At 37.6% G+C, this 20,736-nt stretch overlaps 1 protein-coding gene across 2 annotated transcripts in view; it reads right to left on the reverse strand.

The window, feature by feature from the left end:
- Nucleotides 1-20,736, reverse strand: part of PRKCI (protein kinase C iota) — a 30,595-nt gene that overhangs the window by 2,654 nt on the left and 7,205 nt on the right. For both annotated transcript variants that reach the window (XM_086844347.1, XM_023932816.2), the window contains exons 2-17: nucleotides 16,834-16,955; nucleotides 12,418-12,507; nucleotides 10,988-11,038; nucleotides 9,704-9,789; nucleotides 8,546-8,686; nucleotides 7,658-7,712; nucleotides 7,087-7,145; nucleotides 6,437-6,613; nucleotides 5,613-5,710; nucleotides 4,590-4,676; nucleotides 3,855-3,990; nucleotides 3,265-3,352; nucleotides 2,208-2,333; nucleotides 2,025-2,104; nucleotides 1,006-1,095; nucleotides 607-722 (exon numbers count right to left, since the gene is read on the reverse strand). In XM_086844347.1, coding sequence (XP_086700473.1) covers nucleotides 607-722; nucleotides 1,006-1,095; nucleotides 2,025-2,104; nucleotides 2,208-2,333; nucleotides 3,265-3,352; nucleotides 3,855-3,990; nucleotides 4,590-4,676; nucleotides 5,613-5,710; nucleotides 6,437-6,613; nucleotides 7,087-7,145; nucleotides 7,658-7,712; nucleotides 8,546-8,686; nucleotides 9,704-9,789; nucleotides 10,988-11,038; nucleotides 12,418-12,507; nucleotides 16,834-16,948 — 1,595 coding nt within the window. In that variant the 5' untranslated portion in view covers nucleotides 16,949-16,955. The remainder of the gene's footprint in view (nucleotides 1-606; nucleotides 723-1,005; nucleotides 1,096-2,024; nucleotides 2,105-2,207; nucleotides 2,334-3,264; nucleotides 3,353-3,854; nucleotides 3,991-4,589; nucleotides 4,677-5,612; nucleotides 5,711-6,436; nucleotides 6,614-7,086; nucleotides 7,146-7,657; nucleotides 7,713-8,545; nucleotides 8,687-9,703; nucleotides 9,790-10,987; nucleotides 11,039-12,417; nucleotides 12,508-16,833; nucleotides 16,956-20,736) is intronic.

The raw sequence follows: 20,736 nt of genomic DNA on the forward strand, positions 1-20,736 counted from the left end.
AGTTACCAGTAGGTTTTTTTAACCCAAATAATGGTACCAAAACACAAAACCCCTCAAAAGCAATGACTGGGCTTCACTCACTCTCCCACAAAGCAATCTGCAAGGTTTGCAGTTTCTAAACTTGCCCTAAACAGTCCATTTTGTAAGGACCTGAAAACATTAGGATGTGTTAGATACTGCACCTGCATCAGCAACTTTGCTAAACTTCTAAACTATACAGATTAGAAAGTTCAGTCTGAATTTAGAAAGGGATAAAGAAGGATGATGGATTTCAGACCTGATTAAGGTGCACAAGGCAACATTTAATATATACTGTTTATGTTTACATACTATGTGAATGTCATATAAACCCCTATAAAAATTCCTAAAATGTGAACAGCAGTGGCTAAATCAAACTAGAAAGGTCCCTCTCTCCTCATCCCAAATCAGGGCCTCTCAAGGGTAAGGAACCACAAATCCACTACCAAAATCGAGCACATTAGCTTGCATTTATAAAGGCTTTTCAGCCAGGATAATCTCACCTGACTACTAACAATAAAACACACCCAAACAAGTAAAAAAAACCATATTCTCTTCTCTGAACTGCTTGAATTCTACATTACTTACTCATCATCTGGGGTGAGCTGCACCGGTTCATTGGTGAATTGGGAATCAAAGTTATCCAGACCAAATTCTCCAGATATATTTGGTTTAAATGGAGGCACCACTTGCTTTTGCTCCATCTAAGAATAAATGCACTTAGTCACACTGAGAATGAATTACAACCAACTGAATTATTTTTAAACAAGGCTGGCAATCACTATTAAGTTTATTTTTTATACTTTCTACAATCATTCTAATAATCTACTGCACTTACTGTTTGTAAAAGGGAAAAAAGATTGTGTATTCTGGTAAAACACAAATTAAGAGCTTAATGTTTTTGAGCTTAAGGTCCTGTCTTAGGTTCAAAACAACTTTTACACTGTATGCAAAGAGCCTCAGCCAAGGCAGGGGGCATTCACATACCAGATCCCAATCAACATTGCGGAAGAAGGGATGTCCCTGGATATCTGCAAATCCTGTCTGAGGATGGCAGCCCAAGCGTTCCTTTGGATCCTGTGCAAGGAAGGAAATATTTCTAAAAGGATGCCACTGCCTACACATGAATAAAATGCCAATGTTACAAAACCCATGAGAAATGAAACACCACAGTTACAAGGAACACTGAAGAATTAAATTAGCATTATTTATTTTGGAAACTGCTCCAATTTACCCTCTGAAACAGGCAGAGATACATGGAAGCCCTTAACTAAATTTTATATAAATGACTACACTGTTTTTCTTCATTTTCCTCCAGACCTGTTAAACATACCATAGGTTTCAGAGCAGGCTTGCTTAGATTACTAATGAATTTGATTCTTTCCCCCCACCTTCCCTCACTCTTCCCCTGAACAGATTATGCCAGGAAATCACACTGGGGCAGTAATTGCAGTTCCTGGTAAGTATTGTGGAAAGTTTATTTTAACAAGACAATTCCATCTCTGGGTACAAACATGCACACACTATCAGGGAGCTGTAACAGTGTGACATTCTTAGAATAATTTAGCCAAATCTGGTTTCTCCTGTATCTCTTCTCACTCACGTAATGCTCACTAAAAGCCAGCAAGTGCTTGGACTCATCATCCACTACCACACCTTCTGACTCTCAGGCTAGAGAGCCCCCAGCAAGCAGTGAGCACATCCTGCCTCTGCATCTCTCCCTGGGAAGTCATCAGAAGCTGTCCAAGTGATTTGCTAACCTGCTTCTCTCAGAACCAAACTAAATCTGGTAAGTTTGTTCAATTCTCCAGGTTAAAAAAATTGCTTGGAGCATTTCTATGCCTTTCACTTTGGAATTTACTCATAATCCCAGCCTGAGAACCAGGAGGTTCAGATTTTAAGAGAAGTATCTGGAATAGGGCTCCCAACTCCACTGAAATTCTGCTTTAGGCTCTCACCTTTTCTACTGTTTTTGTATATGGCAGATGAAGTACATCAGCTCTTACCTTGTTAAGGAAACTCTTTAGAACACCTGCTGCTTTCACAGAGAGGGATCGAGGAATTCGGATCTGTTTTTCCAAAATTACTGCAAGAAAACAAGGTTCCTATCAGCCCTTGCATCTTTGAAGTTAGTTTCAAGGTTAGGTAGAAGTAAAGCACTAAAGTGTAGGAACACTCATGGTGCTTACCTTGGAAGAGATAATCCTCTGTGTTCTGATCAGGGTTGTCAGAACTCCCGACGATGTCGAACGGCGACCGGCCTGCCATCATCTCAAACATCAGCACACCAAGGGCCCACCAGTCCACACTGAAGCCTAGAATTCAAGAGACAAATCACCACTGGAGATATTTCACAAAAATACCAACACCTCTGGGGCTAAAAATAGACAGAGAAGAATGAGTTCAAAAATGTAAGTATTGCCAGTCTTTCCAATTAGCTGAATAAAGGAGAGATAACGACTGCAGCAGACACTCTGTGGATCATTATGTACACAACAGGAGGAGATGCTGTACAGAGGAAATGCAAAGAGGTTAAAGGTTGGTGTTAAGCCCTTAACAAAGGTTTAGATAATATTTAAGCCTAGTCATTACTAACCAACAGTGCATTATCCAGGGTGGGAGATAAGACCAAAGAGGAACTGTGTGAGTCTTAATAGCAGCAAGTCAGTCATTCATGGAGCAAAGTATATCTCCCCTACTATTCACTGCTAAAGGAAATCCCAGTAGCCAGGCTGGGGCTGATACAGTCTGGCTGGCTAGAAAGCTTGTGATAAGCAGGAGTATCTGAAGCCAGTATGAAAGAGACATTTGATTGAAATAAGATGGTAGATTTAAAAAAAAAAAAAATGTAAAGGAACATCTACTATCTAGGCCTTTTGCAATGAATTTGTATCTAATCCATCATCGCTGAAAGATGTAAAGCTCCAAAACCAAACACAACTCCAGACTGCAAATATATCATTAGTAGTATCTAAAATAGCTATAAACAATAATAAATTTGGAAGACTCAAGCTATTTTTCAAGACTGTTCAAAAGAATTTAAAATGTGCAATGCAGAGTATCTCATTTGCTTTGTGTGATGTTTTCTACTCTTCCTTTGAAGGCTTTATTTACTTTTTCAGACAAGATGTTGAATTAAGACTGATCCTGTGTCTAATGGAGATTTTTACTTTCTGCTGCTTAAACAATGCAAATAAGAAGAGATAAGGTGAAAGTCATAAAGTAGCAACAAGAAATTCCATTTACCATAATCCTCTCCCCGTAGAATTTCAGGTGCAATATAGTTTGGAGTCCCACAGAATGTGCTGGTTGTGTCACCAGGCCTCAGACCCTCCTTTAGGAAAAGATGGGAAGAAAATACTTTACAATAAACTGAAGATGCCACATTCCTCTGCTAAGAGCTTCACTTGGAATTAATTAAGTCTTGAATAACCAGCATTATAGCAATTCCATGGCAAAGCCAAAGCCGTGCTCCAGTGTCTTTGCAGTGACAAAAGTTTTCCCAGAGGAAATGGGCAGTGCCACAGAATCCAAATAGGAGCAAGTGACTGATAATTTCCACCTCTTTTGAAATCACCTTATCCTCACTATTTCAGCCAACACCTCTCAGATGAGTTGATCCAGCAGCTTTATGAAAACATAAACGGTACATGTAAGTGTAGTCCGTGGACTCACTCTGGCATTTGCCTTTTCTCTACATGTGGAAGTGAATATACAGCCTGTGTGCACTGTGTACAAAGAGAGACCTTGAAATTTCACTTTTCAAAGTCTCTGCATCTTTTAATTTATAATGGTTTCTTAACTGTTGGTCTTCCTGGTTAGCAAAAAACTCTTACCTTGCACATGCCATAATCTGTGAGTTTAATATGTCCTTCAGAATCTAGGAGCACATTATCCAGTTTTAAATCCCTGTAGATTATCCCTCGCTCATGTAAATAGTTCAATGCTAGACTGATTTCAGCAGAATAAAACCTGGTGTAGAAAGAAATACTGATTACTTAAGTAATCAAAACCCAAAGCACAATAACACAGTCTTTGTAGTATGATATCTTCTATACATAATCCCAAGTATTCTATTCTTTTCCCACAGAGAAGTGGCAAATTGTTTATAATCATATAAATGTTTCTGTGCACTTGAAAAATCGTTTTTAGTTAATAGTAATGTCTCCTGCAATCATCCCTTTTATCTCACCATCTGAGATTAAGCATATGCACCAAGATCTCAGCATTTGCCTGGACAGCTGGTAGTGGTTGTTGTATGAGAAACACATTGATATCATTAGACATTAAAAAAAAATACCACAAACTGTTTTTCTGGAAAAAAAATAGCAGACTGAAGTCATACAGAGTAATGCCAATGCAAACAACATCTACATGCTTTCTATTACAATTCCTTCTTGAAACAAAAACATGGTGGCTCGCAGCAGCAAAAGGAGGATGCAGTTTCACATTTCTTAAATCCTTAACATCTGGACAGGATTTGCTGGCTCATCCCTCATAATCTCTGCACTGCTGCACTGTGTCAGAAAAAAATCACTGTTCTGATGCAAGAAATCTGCAATGAGACACACCTTGCATGTTCCTCTGGCAGCTTCCTCTGCCTCTGCATATGGAACATCAGATCTCCTCCATTGACATACTCTATAACAAAGAATAACCTGGAACACACAGGATTGTTACAAATGATTGTGTGCACGGCTGAAAGAGGTGTGAGATGTTACAGGTCTGTTATAGAACAATGCCCATTCCACTCCTCCCATCTCTGGCACCATGGCTGGTTTAACCATTTTCCCCTCCTTTGAATAAATTCCCAAAGTTAAAAATCAAGTATACAGAGTTACCCTAGATAATTCCTGAATTGTTAAAGGAATGTAAGTAATCCTTCCCATATTCCTCATCCATTACAGGTGCTGCCTGTCATTACTACATGAGTGACTGTATAAAGCCACATCCGTTTCTATGCACAAACCATAAAAAAAAAATAAATTAAAAGTCTAGTTTTCCTTCCTCATCCTTTTAGTCTCTTTTGTTTGTGGTTAATACTGTAAGTATATTACAAATACTCTTTCTTCTCACTTCCCTCCATTAGCTTGTCACCTTTTCAAAACAGCAGGGATACTGTTTAAATATACAATAACTGGATTTTATATGTACTTCAAGGTATTACTCTATAGAATAGAAAAATAATAACTTTCATCTCTATTCCTCGGTTTTCCTTTTGAAAACTCAGATTCTATTTTCTATTATTCCTCAGTTTTTGTGTACTTCTGGTTTTCATCTCCCCAAGCCTTTTTTCCTTTCCATTCTACGTTTTCTATCAAATATTCTCAATCCTTTTTTTCCTACTAGCTTGCATTTCCCTCCCTGTCCAGAATCCTTCCCACCACATCTACCAGTACTTCACATTCTTCTGCATTTTCCCCATCTGAAAACCTTAGATGCACATGGCATTTGGATCACAAAATACTATGAAGTTTTACAAAACACTGACTTTGCTACTTAACACTTTATGTTTTAAATTTAGGCCTTTGAGGTGCCTGATAGAATGAAATATTTTTTATTAGACTATTTTATTATTAATTTATGACCTTTACCTGCTTTCTGTCTGGAAGCAAGAGTGCAGTCCGACCAGGAAAGGATGATTTGAGGCCTGTTCAAAGACGTGTTTCTCTGTCTGAACCCAATCAATATCCTATTTTTCAAAGAAAAGTGACATTCAGAAAAGAATTGTTGCACTTCTTAGGTCAAGTATTAATGACAATTAGCAGAAAGACATTCAAGGGCTCTGCTGTCCTTGTTTTACTTGCAAGAAATTAAATGGTCTATACTTCTGAAATGTGAAGCAATAGCTGATAGCATACTTTTTATTTCCTGAATGTCCTCTACTCTTAGCCTCACTGTGAAACCACCTTGGGAATGAAAACACTGATCTGTAAGAGATAAACTGGTGCAGGGAAATGTAAAGTGGCACCAAGAAATGCAGAAGGAATCAATGGTAGACTGAGAAATAAATGCAAAAGCTCTTGGACAGCAAGCCACAGTCACTCCGATGTTTTCAGAGTAGCCTAAAGAAACCCAAGGGAAATCCTCAGTAACAAGAGGTTTTTAGCAGTTTAATAGTGCAATTTCTGACATGTTTTCACTAATCATTGTGCAAAAATTGTTAAGACGGGGGTTTGATCTAACAAGCAATTAAAATAACATGGTGAGATTTCTTTGTAACAAAAACCCAGACGTGAACATATGAAAATCAGACTCCACCTGGCTACCTGCCTTGTGAACCTCCGATAGAGCAGTACAAGAAACCATATGCAGAATATTCACTGAAATGCTGCAGCCCAGATCTGGCTCCCACCTCCTGGGGGACACTGGAGCTGTCTGGAAGAGCTGCCCAATGCACTGAGAACACCTTGCCCACCTCATCATCGTTGACGAGCTCTTTCTTCACCACTTTCATGGCATAAATGCGCTCAGTTTTCTTCAGTCGAACCAGCAGCACTTTGGCATAGCTGCCCCTTCCAATGACTCGGAGCAAATCAAAATCCTGCAGGCCCAGACTGGAGGAAGCTTTGCCACTTTCCCTAATGCTCATTGCCTGTGGATGAAGATGCACTGAAATGAGGAAGCAGCCTTGGCAGTGTCAGCAACTGCAAAAGTCAGCATTTCAAACAAAGTTTCATAATTAATATAAACAAGTAATTCAATTAACATTTGTTATCTTAAGACTGTACTGTCCTGAAAAGGAATGTGCTGGGAAACAAAGGAGGCAAAGGAGACTTGGCAGATATTAACAAACCAAACTGGGAGAATTTAGAACACTTTCTAAATCAAAGCACATCTCAACCCAAGGTCCAAATAAAGCAGCATGCAAGCCAGACATGCACACATCTCAGGAGCAACCCAAATGTGTCCTCTGTGCTAATTTTCAGTTTGTGCCAAATTAAACTACTAAAATCTTGAAACTGAGACACACAGGCTTTAGGATCTCTGAAGATCCTCCTGGGTTCCTTCCAGCTTCAGATACTCTGTGATTCTATGTACAGAATTAGCTTGGATAAGGTATTTTACCTCTTTTTCTTCACCAACATGGTCCAGGCTCTCATGACTTGAGGGATTGTATGGTATCACTGGAGGTGCAAGAAAAATTTATTAAACTCATGCAACATAACAGAATTTTCTTCTGCCTTTCCATAATCAGAGAAAGAGTTTCTCTATAGTAAAATAACAACAACCAAAAAAAAAAAGTTTTATTGCAAGTGTTCAAAACTGATAGGTTTATATTACGACCATCACTGGTTGCCACAAGAATAAACATGTTTGGCCATCACTACAGCAGAAGCTCTGCTAGTGCTGTTAAGGGTTTGGTTTGGGGTTTTTTTTTCACTTGATCAGGGCATTTGAAATACTCAGCTTACTAAATGTAACTGACAGCATAAATTCTTCTTTGTTTAGTCAAGTTTCTGAAACTGGTAAGATGTGGAAAACTGGAATTTTTATATTTATATCCCCCTTAGCATAAGAAGATGTCTTACTTTTCTTATTCTATGAAAAAGTAAAGAAGGGATTTAAAAATAATTTTACTTCAAAGTTCACTTTTCAGCAATTTATAGTAATTTAAGAAAAAAAATATTGATCTTACCTGTTTCTACATTATCTGAATGCACTGATGATGGATCCATAGGCATTATTGGTTCCTGCAAACATAGACAGGATTTTTGTAATAGACTGTCCATGTGTCAGACACATTATTTTAGAGTCGATAAAATGAAATTAATGACCCCTGAGGAATATAATCTAGTTACTTTTTAATTTGATTAGTCAACACAGTTACTAAAACATACACAATGAAATAAACAACTGCATCCTTTATTTTCCCTGTTTTCTGGAAGTCATGAGATATTTCCAGAAGTGACAACATGGTACAAAAGAGAAAGAAATACAGCAGATGAGATAGAAAACCCCAGTCCTTCAGCAGTATATCTATTAGTCAAAAGAATTCCCAAAATATGGACTCGAAGCTGTCTGCTTTATTAAACCAGGAGCAGTAATAATCTCAATTTTTCTCAGGAAAAGAACTGAGGATGATTTAATTTCTTGGGAGAAAAATCAAAATTACTGCTTTTCATACTCTTTTGCTGCAAATGGAAATAATCCAATAACCTATCAGATATATAGAGAATTTACTTCACCTATCCATCCTGAAGATGTAAAATAGTGTGAATATATATATATACAATGTCCCTGTGAATGATGGAATAAATGTCCCTTATATGCTTATATGTGACCAGGCAAATAATGTCAGATGTGCAGATCAGACTCCTGTTTGCTAGAAGTTGCAATTTTTCTCAGTGAATTCCAAACTTCCTTGAAAAAGCCATGGTAACCATAAAAATTATGTTTCAACTACTGTGATTATTTGCAGGCTGCAGTTTGAAAACCAACAGTATAAAATGAGGGGGGGGCTTTATTTGTTTGATTGGTCGGTTGCAGCTTTTTTGAGACAATTTATCAGGTCAGTTTCACTTACTGGCTGTAGTGTGTGTCGGCCACATTCAATATTGACAAGTTTGTGACACTTCTTGTGAACAAGGAGTTTGCAGTTGATGCACTTGTAGCCCTGGCGTCCTAGGCCCCATATCCGGTCAGTGCAGATGGCACAGTGAGCTCTCTGCAACCAGAAGCCAACAAAACTCATTAAAGAGCAAAACTTGACAATAAAACTATCCAGCCACATTTGCATTAACCAAGCTCATCTCCTCATTTCTCTGCAGGTGAGTCCTTACAGAGGAAGGCAGGAGAGCAGAAGCTTCAACACCTTAAGCAACCAGACAACGCAAATGGGAAGACTGCCACTCGCTGAAGGACATTCACAAAACAACTCCAAAGATCCAGGAAAACAGGGTGCCTATGGAGGCAAGAGTGGAAACTGATTTAACTGTGGTGCCTTGACAGCATTTAACCCAGATGAGGTCAAAAAACAACAACAAAAAAGCTGAAGTTAGACATGAGGATGCTCAAGATGAAGTTTAGTGGAGACGATCTCAAGCATTAAGCACACAATACACTAAGCTTAGAGAAGAAGGAAAGATTATTGAAGCTGTCAAGGAACCTGACTTACTCAAATGTTTTGGGTTTGGTTTTTGCTGTTGCTGTTTTCAAACACAGCAGAGCCTTCTTGGTCCTTAGCTAATTATATTTGACCCTTGCTTCCTGAAAACATTCTGAATGGTTTGTTATTTTCAGTCAATTACATGGCACCAGAAACAGGCTGCCTGGAGAAACATCTCTGCTTTCTCCTTTAAAAGTCATGAAAGAAAAGTCTATGCATCATAAGCAAGTTCAGACCATTTTACTCCCAGAAGCTGACTGAAAATCTACTTTTAGCCATCTAATACATTCCAGTTTGCCCTGCAGGAAGATTTTAAAGGAACACAGGAGCTCTGACTTTATGCTTTCAGAGTATATGTAAAGTGAATTGCAACCAATTTGTCTTGTTTTTTTCTATTTCAAGTTCCTGATGATTTAATATTGCTTAAGTTTCCTGAAGATACAGGATTAGCCGAAGTATATAGACAAAACAACAAAAATGAGAATAAATCTGATAACTTTTCAAGGCAGTGGCACCATCATTATGAAAATAAGACATCCCTGTATCATGGCTTTAAGCACCCAACAAGAGTCTCACCCTGTTAAATCGTTTGGCTTGGAAAGTGTGACCATTTGCACAATAGAGCTTTCGCCACCGGCGGGCGCCTCGGCGATAAATGGACTCTAAGAGGAAAAACACAGGATTATATCCAGACAAATACAAAAACAGAACTACAACATCTTCTCCTGGAGGCTTCTGTGTAGAATAACTTGCAGAGTAAACTTTAACTCCTGCACTTTGCAGAAACAGAGGAATGTTCCAAATATATTATTTATTTTTTTTTTTTTTAATTTTGGAGAAAATTTGAAGTAGAATACTCTGATCTACTCAAAGTTATTTCTGATTTTTCTGAAGTTAAAAGGAACAGTGAGTCAAGAGAAGGTAAATTGCCCAAACAATACAAGCACTTGTGTGCAAAGTATACATATACCTCAGCTCGACTTAGGGAGAAGCTGTGGGGAAGGGAAAGGAGGAAGGAAGGTGAATTGGGAGCATGTCCTGATTTATAAGATTGCTTGACAAATCCTCCAGTGTTTTAAATCCTCAGCTGTCACTATTATTTCTTTTTCTTCATTTTTTAAACTATTACTTTATTTTTCATTACTTCAGGCATGTCACTGAAAACTAAGATATGAAAAACTACACTGAGCTGTAAATCTCTTTCTGATTCAGTCTGCAACCTCATTTTTCTGATAACCAGCATTACCCATTCTGCCCAAGCTAACTTTTAAACATGCACATTTAGATTTGTCAGAGATTTGGATACCAAGCTGACAGATGCTTGTGTGCAAAACACACACACACACAGACACACACTCTTTTTTATAAAATTTTAAGACTGGGGGGAAATTACCCTTTTAACGTCTAGAACATTAGTTAACACAATAGAGGTTTTTGGAGAATCCTCCTGATAGCACCTAAACATTAATTTCAAATGAATTAACCACATATCTGTAAATAGTGACACAACAAGTCATTATCATTGGTTACAAGCCTCTGCTCACAATTGTCAGCCAGCAATTTGGCAGCTCCCCAAAAGACAGGAATAGGATAAAAAACTGTCATGATAGAAGAGGCAAAAAGCAAGGAAAGCAGAGTTGACATGGGTAGTTAATAGGAATGTGAAATGCTTATTAACCATGATTCAGAAGTGACAAACATTAAGTTTAGCAAGATTTCCTATTCCTTTTAAATATTTGAGTTTTACAGATTTGCATTATTAATATTCTTAAGTGGGGGATGCCAAACCAAGCAACATCAAAAGTCTGCTAAAACAGGAAATCTGATTTTCTGTACTTCTTAGCTGAAATGCCTACTTACTGTCTTCTCCTGGACAAGGCATGCCAGGCCGCTCTGGAACACAAGGAAATACTGCAAGAAAGACATCAATTTCTGATTAGCTTTCATTTCAGACAGAAAATAAATCTTTGGGTTAAAAACAACACTCCTGAAAGGCATTCAATCATCTAGAGAACAGCACTGACTGCACTTCAAGAAAACCCTCTTTAAGAACAGTGAGCCACAAATGACCACTAACCCCTTTTGCTTGGCATAACAGGGACAGACATGAGAAACACATGCAAAAAGCAGAATAAATGAAGCTATTTCTTAGACAGTAATTAGAAAAAGTAATGATTTTGGTTTCTTGCGTGGCCAATCTTCACAGTTAGTCAAGATTTCCAAATATTATGAATGTTTAATATGACAGTGTCCTAACAGTTACATAGGATGCTGACTATGTAAGTTTTAGGGTTATTTTCACAATTTATTTAGCTTTAGTAACACTACTCATCTTTTATGATTTATTTGGCTTCAGTAACCATCAGAGAGAAGTATAAATGTGGACAGACAGCCACGGTGCCAGTTTACTCAGAAGTTATCATACACAAAAATTAATGGAGAATGTGCAGATAAAAAATTTGATATGCACAGAAGCAGTGAAATGTACCAACAAATGGATTATATTCTCCCCCTTTTTAAAACTCTGTGTGGGAAGCTAGAAAGCTGTCTTTTCCTTTCAAATGGGCTGATGATAAACTAGATTTTATGCATCTTTTTAAGAGAAGGAGCCTGTTAAGACACTGTAGTGTAACACACCAACACTTCATAATGATGACTTTTCTGCTCTAATCTCTGATAGACCAAGAGCAACCTTTTACTGATAAAAAGATACAGATAATAGCAGGAAAAATATTCTGGAGAAGCTGCCAAAATAGATATATAACTCTGAAGAATAAAAATGAACAACTACACATTAAACAGGGGCATGATATCATTAAGTTTAAAACTAAAGTACCTAATTTTAGAAAAGACAAACATTTCATTAATCTGGCATCACAAATGGAGCTCATTCATTTTTTTTTCCTAATGGAGATGCTGCTCTAAAGCACTTATCCGTAATTAACTTCAGGATAATGTACAAATCTAATAAATAAACAAATAAAAAAAATAAATTGTACTTTATCCCTTATATCATTTGCTGCCAGCAAGTGTCTGAAGGCAGTTGGGCTGAATGAATGAAGAAACAAGAGGCTGGATTTCATGAATAAACTAACAGCAAAATATCTTTTTCTCCCTTAATTTAATAAAGAAGAGCAAAAAGCACAGTGAATGGTCATCAGCATCCCTTGACAGGATCACCAAAGGCCTGAGGGAGAAGGGTGTGAAAAGCATAGGAATGGGAGCCAAGAATTCCACTCATTCTCAGGTACAAACATGAGCAGCAGTAAATTTCAGTAAATTTCACCTACCATGGATCAGAAGCTCTGAATCCTTGTTTAGTTCATACAACCTAAAGGCCTCTTCTAACTCCAGCTGAGAGGAAACAGTACATGGATCTCCTGTGGAAAGAAAACAGAACAGCACAAAACTCAATCCAGTTAGCTCCATATCATTCAGTAGTTCCCTCACAGTTGGTTCCAGGATAATTATTGTAGAAAAAATCCAATATTCTCTATTAATTTGTTTTTAACACTGTTCAAAGAGTACATCTGAAAGTAAGAGTCATATTGAGTTCTTTCAGGGAAAATAAAAATATGGGATATTCCCAAGAGGCAAGCAGATCATAAGAACAAAACATCATTGCTACAAGCATGGTTACACATTATTTCAGTACAGGAGGTACAGGCTATATTCCAGCACCTAAAACCCTTCTATCATTACCTTTTATTTCAAGGATTTTTAATTAGAACTGAGGCAATTCTATTTTCACAGCCTCTTCAGTACTGCCAAGACTTGCACCAGGAGCTGCTCAAGTCTCTTCTCAAACCTCAATGGAAACTTTTGACAAATAATGCAATCCAAGTGCAACACCCCGTTTTTCTCATTTGTAACTACTAGTTTTATACTCACACAGCTATTTGAAATAAAAATCCCTTAAAGAAAGTACATCAAGGCAGAAGAAAGGTGGGAGTTGGCTGGCTTTGTTTCTTATTTTTTTAATAAAATAACTGCCATTTTATTGACCATTTGTGATGGTGCAGACTAAATTACATGCCAAATCCTTGATGATAAAGTATCTCAAACAAGACTGTTTTCTTTGGTGTCTGATACAGATTACTAACATTATAAAAAGATTAGCCCCCTAAAACAGTAAGCCTTTTTCAAAATAATACTGTAACTGAAACATTTTAAAAACAATGTTGAATCTCAGTCATCACTGCCCCAAAGAAAGAAAATACTTCTAGTTGTTAGCTCAACTTGTTCCCCCCTTCTTCATCTATACAAGATGTCCTGTACAAGAACAAGTGATTTACCTCTGCCTGTTCCAACATGAGCAGAAGTTTATTTTCAGCCCCAATCCCATACAGCAAGTCAGCCTTCCCATATTTCTAATTTTTAACAGAAATACTTTCCATGTCTTTAAGTTATGAGTAACCGAACTGGAGGAAGGCAGAATAATTTCCATCCTGGCTAAACTGGATCCAGTCTGGAAGTTTTACTGCTTTGAGTCCTCAGTCAATACCAGAGTTAGAAAGCTCACAAGCAACAGACCATTAACTATTATCTTTGTGTTTTATACTGTAAGTTATCTACATTAATACAGCCACTGCTAAAGCTTTTCAGTACAACCAGCAGCAGGAGGTAGTTCAACTCACCCACAAAAGTTTTTCCAGAGACTTTGTTTTGTTTCTAATGTATCACAATGCATTTGTTTCCAGTGTATCTTCCCACAACAGGAAGGACATGGACCTGCTGGAGGCAGCCCAGAGGAGGTCACCAAGTTGATTAGAGGGATGGAGGACTCAGCTATGAGGAAAAGCTGGGATTGTTCAGCCTGGAGAAGCTTTGAGGTGACCTAATTATGGCATTCCAGAACCTGAAGGAGCCAACAAGGAAGGTGGAGACTGTCTACAAGGGATGGAGTCACAGGACAGGGGGAACAGCTTCACACTGACAGAGAGTAGGTTTAGAGTGGATATTGGGAAAAAAATCTTCCCTGTGAGGGTGGTGAGGCCCTGGCACAGCATGCCCACAGAAGCTCTGGAAGTGTCCAGGGCCAGAGAGGATGGGGCTTTGGGCAACCTGGGATTGTAGAATGTGTCCCTGCTCATGGTAGAGGGTGGAATGAGTTTGGGTCCTCCCAACCCAAACTATTCTGTGGTTCTATGCATTCTATGCTATTGCTAAAATATAAGTAATAAATGTAAATGGTGCATTTTCACTGTTCTGTCTTTATTTTTTCCTGCACATCAAAATCCTCCAGATGAGTCTTTGAAGCCATCTACAGTAATTTTCCACCAAACCACTTCCCCCTACAGCTGGACACCACAGTGCCCACTCACAGCACAAACACTGTGCAGAGCAGGGTGGGAGGAGAAGGAACAATTGTGTTTACTCAGACTCACTGTGAGAATCAACAAACCATTTTTTCTTCATTTGTTTCCGACACCTGTGCAAACAGTTCTGTGTTTCCTTTTGGCAGAAGCAAAAGAGGGTCTCAAGAACAAGCAAACTCAGAATAGAAGGTTTACAGACATCTCTCTCAACAGGTTTGAGTAGTACAAATTTTGCAGTCAAAGACAGCTGGGATACATAGGAAAATATTTACTTTTGAGTTATATAGTGAGGAACAACAGACTGAAGACACACAGAAAACCAGTGTCCATCCCACAGGATGCTTTAGGAGGCAGAGCGGAGCTGAACTGACCATACATGATAAAAACAGAAGTTGGCCTAAAATCATATTAAGTTCATTCTATTTTCCAGTTGTATCTTAAGATTTTGGAAATGACTCCATTCAAATTGTATCTGTCTTTGTATGCCATTACCTCTATGAAATCAGAGCAGTTACACATGAAGCTGTCACCTTGCAAAGGCATTTACTACATCACAAATCGAAACCTTAGTGCCCAGGTAAATCCACTTTAGTCAGGAAGTAGTGATGGCCCAGACCCCTTATCTTCTCTCAGACTATAAAAAGCATAAGTAACAGCGTAACAAGTACCAGCCTACAGCACACACATTTCCTCATGCTACTGTTAAACAGTGAACTTCAGTTTTGGTGAAGAGGATGTGATACAGGAATTTTCCAGTAAAGCAAAACAGGTTTCTAGAAAGAATATCAACTGAAAACACTACAGAGTGGCGCTGAGAGAAGAGGCAGGGAGCTTGGCAAGAAGCCAAGCATTGTACATGCAAGAATTATTCACAATAAAGACAGGAGGATTTGCTTTAAACACACTCCTCATTGGCAGATTAACTTTTTCTCCATTGACATTAAACTGTAAGTCAATGATTAAAGCAAACACGTATTGCTTCTGAAAAGCAAATCTTACATATTAAAATAGTTCAGGCAAACTGCAACCTTCCTTTTTTTTTATAAACCTATCTCTAATTAAAGAGCAGAAACTGAGACAGAACAAACTGTGGCTTCAAATAAATTAATGAATCAGTACAAAATGCTTACTATATATATATATATATATGTTTCCTGCTATGACTGACACTGCAGACTCCTTCACTGAGGTGAGAAGTCCATTATCTTCCCGATGATAAAACAACAATACTAAGCCAGCTTATTATAAAGTAAATGTTCAACTCCCAGTAGCTCTGCTGCACAGTTCAGTCATAAACACTGTTCATTTTACTGTACTGCATCTGCCTGGTATAAATAACTGTGGAATGATGAGGAGAAGAAAAAACCCCACCTGCTCAGACTCCCAAGACCACATAAACATCAACACACCTGCCTATATGGCACTTCCAAAAATCACCTTTGCTCCACATTCAGCTTTAGGCCCCAAATAAACTGGCAGCAGCCCCATTTGAAACTGGAGGAAACAATTCCATAAGCACCATTTATGCTGATGGCTGCATGCAAACACCACCCACAGCCAACAAATCACTGCACACTGCAGCCTTTTATGTACTGCATCAGCTAAAATAACTCCACAGCAATCTCATAATTCAGAGGGCTCTTCGTTGTAGCTGTAGCTCAAAACCTACATGTGGGATGAACTAATTCCACTGAGAAAACAGAACTTACAAATAACCTTTAAAAAAATTACTATTGTGCACACACAGCTGAATGGATGACATCTGTTAACAGGCAGAACAGACTCTGGACTTTTTTCATCCAAGGTAAACTTTAAGATGGATAATGTAAGCACTAGAGATGTGCTCTCAGTCAAGGCTGTCACTGCATTTTGATGAAAAGTTACTACACATTGCTAGTATTTGGAAGAAGTTTTATTATTAGCTATGTGTTAATAGACTTTAGGTTGCTAAAGTAACAGCTGATAATAACACTTGAGATATGTTTTTGGTTGCACATACAACTCAACTATATGCTAAATTACATCAATATTTTAGATAAATACTGGTATAACTGAATGTCTATTTAACTCTTTCAAAAATATAAAAGGGAATCTTCAGCAGTATAAAGGAATACTTTCTGTTGCCTTCATAAGAAATCCTAACATTGAATTAACATTTTCAGAATCACTGAGGTCTTGTTTGGTTTATAAAGAGAGCAAGCAACACAGTAGGTAGCGTGAAACAAACACCTCTTCAGTAAACTCTACTTAAGAAGGCATTGGTAACTTATTTTTGGAGTCAGATTCTATGTTTAATAAGCTTTTCTTATGAAGGCAGAGTGAAAGGAAAAGATGAAAGAGAAAGAAAAGCTGGGAAATTGAGCAATGTATTGATGAGCATTGATTTACCTTCTTCATCAATCCATTTCATGGTGAAAAGCTGCTCATTGTCAAAAGAGCACATGTCTCGAACTTCACTGCACAGTCCCTCGAAGGAGATGGAAGGCTCAAAATATGTTATCATGATGTCCCTGAGAAAGAGAAAAAGAAACTTCAGAAGCTATTCCACAAAAAATAACATTGATCATCATCTCTAACACTTTCCATATACCACTATTATTAACCCCATCCCTGATGCAACACCCTTCAAAATGTTAAAGTAAAATAAAGTACCTAAGTTCCCTTCTTATAGGAATGTTTGGCTCCAAGTGATTCATATTACTTGACACTTAATCCCCCAGGTATCTGCTTCAGAAAAACTCAGATTTTATGCCCAAGTAACTATGAAGTGAATTGCAGCAGGTAATTAGATCTTGTAGTTAGTTTTTTTTGGTGTTTTTTTTTTACATTTTAATTTTAAAATCAAAATGTACCTCCATAAAGATTTCCAGGGAATTAATTTCTTAAGGATTCTTGAATTCTTGCATAATTTCTTTTCATTTTTCTTTATCTTGGGCACCTTTTGATCAATTCTTCAGTACAGTGTCTTCTGTTGTCTGTTGATAATCAAGTACTTTGTAGGAAGAGTATGGAAAACTCAAGTGGAATCTCAAGAATGAAAAGCTGCAAATGTCTGAATAATGTTCAAAACATATTTCTGGTTTTACTTCCTCTTCAACAGTTATTTTGTTATTAGTATCAAAATGTAAAAATACATACATCTACTCCAACTAAATTCTGATTATGCAGATGTTATGAAAAATTAATGACAAATACTAAACAGATTTCCTAACAGACTTAGGGGCATGAGCAAATATTCAAAGTGCCTTTAAAAAAAGAGTGGTGCTTCACACAATGAAGGGGAAGGCTGACAGCCATATACTTAGAATTGAAATGTACTGCTTTACTGTTATGCAGAATGGGTACTTCTGTGATAATTAAAAGTGAGTTAACCTGGTTTTAATATGTTAGCAAAAAATGCTGGCCCACTGTGTTGACTGGGCCTTAAAGGGGAATATGTGACCGTGCTCAGACCCTTAAAGGAGTTGGGAGACACAGCTAGTGGAAGGAGGAAGGCTGTTCACAACACACTCATCAAACATAGCATAAAAGCTCCATGTTTGAGCTACAAGATTAATCTTCCTATGAAAACCTCACTCAGATGGATTTGCTCCAGTGGATGCCAGCGCTCAGGACTGTTTGGGGGAGCTAAAACAAATAATTGAAGCAACAAAGTTTCCCATCAAGGTTCCTACCAGACTGAAGTGTACATATGCAGCAAGTTAAATATCTTTATATCATCATGTGCATGGGCAGATTGAGATCAAGAAGGTGACCTAATATAAAATGCTGTGGTTATGGAACAGGAGCAATGTTCAGGGAGGGCAGAGAGCACACAAACCCCAAACTGTTTGCATGAGGTTCCTCTGACAGCAGTAGCAGGAATAAAATCAAATAGCAATTTCTAAGCACTGTGAAAGAACAGTGAACCTACTTCTGGATTTATGAGCATCATCAGTTGGGTTAGGTTTAGTTAGGGGACAGACTCCAGTAAATACGGCAGACATAAGCCCAGGATAAACACATCATCTCTTCAATAATCTGAATAAAGCAGTCAAAAAGCTGCTACATGATTTGGTAAAGGAATTGCTCCTGTTTGGAGCAATGCAAAACAAACAATAACTGGACCAGGTATTTAGGCACAGCACAGTCATTTAGAGAAAATGGAGCTTTATCTAAAATCCCCAATCACATCCATCCAACAGAGCAAACTCTTCTCACAGACACAAAGGTCTCCCTTTGCATCTTCTATCAAAACACCAGCTGGGAACCCAGTGCCAACAGGTGGATCTGACAGCGTGTTACTGTCACAGACACACGGGCAGCCACCACACAGCAAGCCTGTATTAGGAGGCAAAGCCTTAACCTGTATTTCCTGTTTTTCTGGGAAGGAAATAAGGCACTGCTTACTTAGCAGCTCCACTAAGTTTACCATCCCTTCATTGATTCGTATTTTAGCACAGATATATTCACTGTGGAATATGTTCTTAAACAAAAAAACTAGTTCTGAAGAGTGCTGAGAAGCCAAAGTATTTATATTTATATATATTTACATTGTAGGGGTTTCTGGGATTGAGCTAGTCAGTAGAGAGTTTGTTAAATGACTGTAACTGCCAGAAAAGCAGAAAGTTACAGACCACAATTTTTGAGACTGTAATCTCTAATGCTTCAGCAAAAACTGAAGATTAAATTACATATATATTAGAAAAATCTGTTCAGAACATTTTCAAATGTGATGATGCAAGTTCACTTAAAATGGATTTGTCTGTACTGCAGCAAAGAGGAAAAATCACAACATTAAGGTGTACTGAACAGCCTTGGAATCTTGCCATATCTCTAAAGTAAGATCTCTTACTACTTGTTGGTACCTTTAAGTAGGAAACCCTTTAGTAGTTTTCCTTCAGAAAAAAAAAGAGTTTTATTATTTCAGAATTTAAGTGTGTCCTCTAAATTGCTACTAGCATGATATGTATCAAACAGTTACCAAATAATTTGGAATATCTCTTCTGCTACAGCAGACACTAATTAGTCTTTCAGAGAACTCTAGCCAATAGCAACATTAAAAGAGAAAGATGATGTTAAATATAAACAAGGTTCCACAAGCAATAACTACAGAACACAGGAACTAGAAAGGTTACAGGTTTTCCTACTGCTTTATTTTGCCATTTGAACTGCACTGATGACCCCGAGATTTCCTGCTGACACACTTTAACAATGGTTCTGTTGTTACACCTTCGGATCTCCACACTTCTTGCCCCTAACACAACATTGATGATTAATTCATTAGGAAAAAGCTGGATTCACTCCAGCCAAGAAGTTAAACTCCATTGAGAAAAAAAAATAAATCTCATTTCAAATAAAAGTTAGTTGGCCAAATTAAGGGACAAAGGAAAGTGAATATGAACCATAGCCCGCCGACTTGCATTAAATATACAAAACGTTTTCTTTTACTGATATTTGGGAAAAACATTCTTGACAATAGACCTTTCCTTGTGATGAAGGTAAGATTATACACAGCTTGGAATAAGCATGTTTGTCATAAAGCTATTTCAAGGTGAAATAAATATCTTTGTTTATCCTCTCTTGGCACACACAGGAAATTAGAAGAAAATCTGACTCAAGCACATCTTTTGCACCACATCTGGAGGTGCCAATTAACACTTACTATGAAAGCACCAGAATTTTACAATTTGTTTGAGCACTATTATAATAGTTGGGCTTAGGGTTATATTATAACCTATATTATTATAATAGTTGGGCTTAATCAGGGACCTGTGAGTAGGAAACATGCAAATATACAAGACAGCACTTGTCCTGAATTACTTTAACTGAAAATGCTATCACTTCTACCTTTCATAAATATCACAATAATATCATAAATATTATCATATCATAAATATAATTTTTCATAATAAAAATAATTTGTTCATACTACTAGAAGGACTGTCTGAGTCAATATCCTGCAAATATGAGAATCAGTAAAACATAAACCTTAGAAAGACTGAGAAAAGGCAAATGGCAAACCTAAACACACTAGAGAACATATTTTAAATACATATAGAAGACCATATTGTCCACCTTTTCTGATATCAAACAGCTTTCCTCGCTTTCTTTTACAAATTATCCAAGAGTTGAAACGTCCTTTAATAAAAAACAAAAGAACTATCCAACAAAAAACACCCCAAATCAATGCCAACAATTAAACACAATTCATTATCTGTACCACATTTTTCACTCTGATCTTAAACTCCTGTGAGAGAACAACCCTGTAAGAACAGACACTACTGCTTTAGATTTTTCCGCCTGCAGCCT

This window comes from Cyanistes caeruleus, chromosome 10, assembly GCF_971803275.1.
Source record: "Cyanistes caeruleus chromosome 10, bCyaCae1.hap1.1, whole genome shotgun sequence".
NCBI lineage: Eukaryota > Metazoa > Chordata > Aves > Passeriformes > Paridae > Cyanistes > Cyanistes caeruleus.